The sequence below is a fragment of the Limulus polyphemus genome, unplaced genomic scaffold (assembly GCF_000517525.1).
Source record: "Limulus polyphemus unplaced genomic scaffold, Limulus_polyphemus-2.1.2 Scaffold559, whole genome shotgun sequence".
Taxonomy (NCBI): domain Eukaryota; kingdom Metazoa; phylum Arthropoda; class Merostomata; order Xiphosura; family Limulidae; genus Limulus; species Limulus polyphemus.
The window spans coordinates 455,818-462,789 of NW_013666169.1; the positions used below are offsets into that span (position 1 = coordinate 455,818).

The following is a 6,972-nucleotide window of genomic DNA, read 5'->3' on the forward strand; positions in this document are numbered from 1 at the left end:
TTACCTAGGAGGTTAATAAAGATTTTCCATGTAGAAACTTAGTAAAATTTTCTGATGACATCAAAGTATTTTTAATCTTAAAATCAAAATTACTTTGCATGTTGGATAGTCAACATTCAAAAAAATAAAATATATGAGAAAAACATTAATTAAAAAATCGTAAAACTTAATACAAAAATCTGATATTTTCTGTACAAAAGCCTTGTAATGTTTACTGATGATATGCATAATTATATGAAGATACGCTTACTGTAAGAAATGTTAAAACATGAAAAGTATAACGAGCACAAAATGGTTATGAGGTCAGTTCCTGGGACTGACCCCAGAGTGAGAATGTGTTAGAATAAAAACATATATAAATATCTCATATTTTAACATATTTCCGTATGGAACTTACCCTACTCATCGGTGGCATCCTGTGTTTTTTCCTTCTTCGTCTATGACGACCATGAATTTTAGACACACTGCTCCCCTCTGTTGTGGTTGATATTCTGAAATGCAGAATACTTACTGCAAATATAATTCTAGAAACAGTGACTCAATCATGTTCTTACCATTAACATAAAACACACTTGTTATTACCATCTGTTAATAAAAGTTCATGTTGTATAATTCAACACTAAATATTTAGCACATGTTAATGATCACTCTTAAGTTTACATTTAATTCATAGTGTTCACTGAGTAGGTAAGAATATATATATAAATACAGTAATATATTGCAGGACAAGTAATCATTTCATATAAGCATAGCAACTTAATTAGCAGCACATAGATACGTAACTGCATACATTAATACTTGCGATATAAGCCCTTTGCTCTCTTTAGAGCAGGATATTTGCAGGATTTATTTATGAAAGTGCGTGGACTATCCCTTCAAATACCCTGTATCATGCTACACACTTATTGACCTCCTCTTATCCCTGAAGGTCTAAATTCCCTCAGTGATGATCAGATCTGAATTCTGGGCAGTATAAGGTAGGACTTCTACTGTTCTGACTGTATGTTACTTCTCTTGATAGGGTTTGGTCTTATGTTTAGGATCATTATACTGCTGAAACACAAAACCCTGGCCAATTAGATGTTTGTGTTATTTAGAGCAAAGCAATATTAGGCTATCTGCTGTGTCCACTGCATGGAATCAAACCCCCAAATTTTAGCATTACTGCCATCTCACTGAGAGACATTCTTAATAGAATGCCTTAGTGTATTAGGATCTGTTTGAACTTCTCTGCTGTCAATGTGTCCTCAATTTTTACTTAGTCTCAAATACAGTTGAAGGAGATGTTATCCCAAAAGCTGCCTAGATTCACCCCCATATTGCTCTGTAGTTGTTGTACTTCAGAGGTGGTACTGACCCCGTTTCCTTTTTTGAACATGCCACTGTTGATTACTACTCACTGGTAAACAACACTCTCCAGCAGTCTTTTTCATTCCACTGTTACATTTTCATCACCAATTTCAGTCTTTTCTTTTGGTTGATTCTCCACAACAAAAGTTTTCATGCAGCTGAATGTTCAATGAGATTGCGCTGAGCCAAATTGTTTACTACTGTCCTCGGGTCACAGACAACCCATATCTGAAGCAAGGTTATTGGCCAGATCCTGAGATGCTCAAGATCATGGTGGATCATTACTGGATTCCTTATTAACAGTACCTATTTCCCAAACCTTTAAAACATCTTGCGTACATGCAGTTTGGAATCAATCTGTCTCGTAGAATAATCCTCAACATCCAATACAGTAGCTGCTATACATTTGTGGTGAGGTATTTCCTTACTGTAGGCCATGCCTTCTTCAATACACATACTGAGGAGGTGGTAAAAATGGCTATGTTTAGACCATGGTTAACCCTGCATGGCACTCTCTTATTGGTTAGACAGTAATCATTGACCGAGTTCCACATAAACAAAACTGTTCTGCTATATTGTCAGGAATTGTATAGTCCATGGGGTTGGCACTCTCTTATTGGTTAGATGGTGATCATTCACCGAGTTCCACATAAAACTGTTCTACTATGTTGTCAGGAATTGTATTATCCAAGGGGTGGCTGGCAGGTACTCTACATTGTTATGATGTGAAGGCCTTTTTCCAGCTGGCAAAGCATGTTTATAATTAATTATAGCTTTACTCTGGATTGAGAAGAACTTGTTGTCGGGAATGGATATGATGAACACAGCATGTTACTATTATTATACACTCTTCTAATTCAAAATGTAAAAGGCCTAATACTAATGTCTGATGACAAGTATCATTAGTTAAGTGTTGTACATTGTTTCTAATTACATTTGTATGTAGTTTCCATATTTATTTTCACTACTGTATAAAAAAATGCAATCATTTCTAAACATAAGTTATTAAATGAGAACAATTAGGACTACCTGCTAATGGACTCTTCTTCAGAATCAAGAAAGCTTGTAGTTTCAATGTCACTTGTCACCATAGATGAAGATTCATAATGGTGTCCACTTCGATGGCGATCTCCTCGACCATGACCACCATGCTTGCTGTGGCCATTGATACGAGCTATAAAAAAAAATCTTTAAGTTAATAAATAATTATGAAATTATATTATATTTTTAACAGTGACATCAAAAGGTAAAGAAAAGCTCAGACAATGTCCAAATGAAACTTTCTACAACTGAGTGAATCATTACTTTTTACTTCTTAACCACAAAAACAAAAAAGTCTTAACACCTAAATTAGTATGAAAATAATTAAAGCTAGTGTTCAAGTGGTCCTTTTTTTTTAATTATTGGAAGTTATACATTGATTTAACTTCCTAACTGTTGAATAATCTTTAATCACCGACACACACACACACATGGAAGAAATATACTAAGTTCTTGTAAACTCTGGCACATCTTTGGTTTAACCTAATAACATGTAGATGATTTTTCCTGTACAGAAAATGTATGGATTAACACACATATAATCTGGCAAGGAAAAGAATAACCCAAACCTAACTGAAATCCACCCACTACTGGGCATGTTTTTAATTCACACTTCTTACTACCTGTCAGAAGATTTTTGCTCACCAAGCAGGTAAGGAAAAGGCTAACTTAAGTCTAGCTGATGTCCTTCCACTACTGGGTGTGGTTTTAGTTCACACATCTTGCTACCTGCTAGGTGATTTTTGCTCAATACGCAGATAAGAAAAAGGCTAACTTAAGTCTAGCTGATGTCCTTCCACTACTAGGTGTGGTTTTAGTTCACACATCTTGCTACCTGCTAAGAGATTTTTGCTCAACAAACAGGTAAGAAAAAGGCTAACTTAAGTCTAACTGATGTCCTTCCACTACTGGGTGTGGTTTTAGTTCACACATCTTGCTACCTGCTAGGTGATTTTTGCTCACTACGCAGATAAGAAAAAGGCTAACTTAAGTCTAGCTGATGTCCTTCCACTACTGGGTGTGGTTTTAGTTTACACATCTTGCTACCTGCTAGGTGATTTTTGCTCACTAAGCAGATAAGAAAAAATATTAACCTAAGCCTTACTGAAATCTTTCCACAACTGGGTGGGTTTTGTTTTATTTCAAACTCTTAATTCTGATATTGTCTACCTGGAAAACTGTACTGAGGGTAGTAATTTCAAAGTTTGATAAACTGATCCTTACCATGATCATCATGAAAATACTTATCTCGATGCTTGGAAGATCTGTGGCCATGTCGATCTATAAACATGGAAACAAAAATAAACAAACTGTCTGATATATACACATACAGACATATATGTTATGACACACTTATTGATCCTTCTCAAAAAATTAATAAAAACCTTAAGTTACTGGAAGTTTTTTACAGTAGCATTTGTTTTGATTACAAACCTAAAATAACTACCTGCAACTATTTCTAATATTGAACTACTGCCCAATCAGTAGCACCCTGCCACCTAAACTAAGGGATTGATTGACACTTTTATAATGCACACAGGTTGAATATTTTTTTTGTATTGCACAGAATCGAACCAAGCTCTCCAGCTTTATATTTATAGATTTACAATAGGGCCAACCCATGCCCTACAGTACCTACACACACACCAATCTTAAAAACAGTGATATTATTAAGTTGCAAAAACAAAGGGGGAAAAAAACAAACTAAAACGTATTACGAAAGGCCGATAAGACCGCAAGTTCAGAGGGAAAATATGCAGGAAGAATTTTTTGCAGCGTATATACAAATGGTAGGAATTGATGATTGTTACTTTTATATTTAAAAAAATCATTCTAATAACTCACACTGTATCACTTTAAAGTTTTATTACATTTCGAAGAAATATTTCCAGGCTTTTCAGCAGTGTCTGTTGCTGCCAATCTTTTAAAATAGACTATTTATAGCAAAATCTCTCTTGCAGAGCTGTTATATTATAATTAAGTCTTATAGAACCAATGTGTGAGGAAAATCTTTCTCACTTTGTACTGGAGAATATTCAGGTGCCACAGGCAACAACAAGTGATTGCTTCTGGGCACATGTAATGACAGACACAACAAACATCTGAAAATTATAGTATTTTAGAAATACACTGTTTAACAGGCTGAAGCACTAAAAAACAGGCTGTTATAGGCTTGTTGAGCAATTATACAGTTTATAGAGACTTGCTGGGAGATCTGTACTTACCTTTTCGAGAACTAATCACAGACTCAGTTTCTGTACAAGTAGTGTCAGCCAAAATCTCTCTGTGGTCTACTCCAGTTGTGCTAAAATAAAACAACAACAAAATAACCAATCAATGTTTCAAAAAATCAGAAAAAATGTTTAAGGTTACAGGATTTTATGGTAAACAGCAAGCACGGTAGGTGAATATCTGCACTTTTATAAGACTTATAATTTTCCTATACTAAAAATGTATTTCCGAGAGATACTTAACCCCACTCATATAAATGGTTATTCTCGTTCAGTGCTGCCCTCTATATGAAAAAAAAATTATGCATGCCACAAGTCTTTTACCTCCCCTCCATTCAAACTGACTGATTTCAATGTGTCTTTCATTGCAAATCATCATGCAACAATCCTTCACCAATAAGAGTGCGACACTCTCTCAATATGCACGTGACTATTCAATTCTACCTAACCATCACTTCGAGTTTTGGCAGAAATTGGAAGCACTGATGTTTAGTGGGGAAGAAGAGTGGAACCAATTTGATTAACCAGCCAACTCAAGCTGCCTCCAGCTGATGAGTGTGACAGGCAGACTCCTGTTCAGAACGAGTTAACAGTAGCCAGTCGCCCATATAATGATGAAAGCGCAACCCAAAAGCATGTAGGTGATGAGCAAATGCTCGGACCACTGGACAAAAACATACAGGGCCAAAGCAAGCCTCAAGAGTAGTGTGTGAAACTGATAAATCATGCAGTGATGAACAAACAGAAGATACAGTCGCAACTGCTGAGATATGGGACACACAAGGAAGCATTTGCAGCATTCATCTCGGTCATCCATGAACCTGGAGAAAAGGCCCAACTGAGGGTGAGAAACAATTCAATGGTAAAAAAATTAGGTAAAATTGAATAGAAGTCACATGCATAACAAGAGTATGTTGCACTTTTATTGATGGAGGATTGTCACATGATGATTTGCATGAGAGAGGCATTGGAATCAGTCAATTCCAAGGGAGGGGAGGTAAAAGGCTTGTATCATACAGAGGGCAGCACTGAATGAGAATGGCTATATATTTGTCCTGAGGTGATGTACGATATCAAAAATTTATATAATTGAGGTTTGTAACATACACTGACATTTTTTATACTCATCACACGTATCCAAACAAATGTACACATATCTGTCTAACAAATATATCAAAGTTCCATGCATACATAAGTCAATATTTATCATTTTATTTTCTTTGTCTGCTCTACCTGTCCTAATTTAAGACATATTAACTCTTTCTGCACAGGTACCCTTTACTGCGCATGACACAACGTTTTAGTGTCTTACATTCAAAATTTTATTAAACTACTTTTTGTTTATGTTACACCAATTAAAATAGCATAAAATCTTAGCTAATAATCCATATTTTAATAGTATACAAGTTTTCAGTTTTAATTCTAAAAGGGAATATATATAAAAAAATCCTGAATTTCCACTAGTGTAACACACATGACAAATTTTGTCTTAGCATTCTCATCATCCCTATTTTATCCATCACCCCTCGAAAATGTATGAAATTAAACGTAAAATGCTCTCTATAAAATCGTTATTGCTCAAACAGACCATAATTTTTATGGCCTTCAATTTTGTTCTGTTACAGAGCTATCAAAGAGAAAATCAGACCCCTCCTGTCACATCCTCTCTTTCACAATTTGTTGATAGTTCTCTCTTATGTTTCATTATATATTATTTATAACCAATAGAAAGTCAAGGTTTTCATCTATCAAATGGCGTTTTGTATAACATTGTGTTATGAACAGATAACCGTCAATGTCACTCAGAGTAGCAATTTCGTTTCTGTGGGAAAGTTAACGACTAGCTTGGATGAATTTGTAATGGCTCTTGTCTCTTAGTTAGAAAGCCAGGAAAATTTTTAGAAGTAAGTGAATTTGGCTACTTTTTGCACGTTATTGGTCTATATTCTTTAATGTATTATTCAAGTAAATAAAAATTGTTAAGTGCTTTACCATAATCGCTAAGAAAAATCAGGCTTAACTCTACTCGAAAATTTAGGGCAAGAAAAAAGAAGATTGGGTAAGTACTTTATTTCTTGTTTTTCATAGTTATTCTTTATTTATTATTATAAAAGTAGCTAAAATTAAAAGTATGGATCTTTTTAAGTTATTTATGACTAGAACAGGTAAAATAAATAATAATAATAATAATATCATTAAAATTGTTCATGAAGCACGCATATGAGCAGCTTGTGACCTGCACGTTCCCCCGAGTGATTTACAACTTATAATGGTGCGGATAGCAGTTAGACACAGTTCATGGGACAATAAAACAATAAAATTTAATTATAAATAAATGTATAATGTTACG

General features: G+C 34.6%; 1 protein-coding gene across 2 annotated transcripts in view; it reads right to left on the reverse strand.

Moving 5' to 3' along the window:
* Positions 1-6,972, reverse strand: part of LOC106459104 (segment polarity protein dishevelled homolog DVL-3-like) — a 35,570-nt gene that overhangs the window by 19,116 nt on the left and 9,482 nt on the right. For both annotated transcript variants that reach the window (XM_022385534.1, XM_013918690.2), the window contains exons 4-7: positions 4,617-4,696; positions 3,616-3,672; positions 2,380-2,524; positions 398-491 (exon numbers count right to left, since the gene is read on the reverse strand). In XM_022385534.1, the coding sequence (XP_022241242.1) occupies positions 398-491; positions 2,380-2,524; positions 3,616-3,672; positions 4,617-4,696 (376 nt within the window). The remainder of the gene's footprint in view (positions 1-397; positions 492-2,379; positions 2,525-3,615; positions 3,673-4,616; positions 4,697-6,972) is intronic.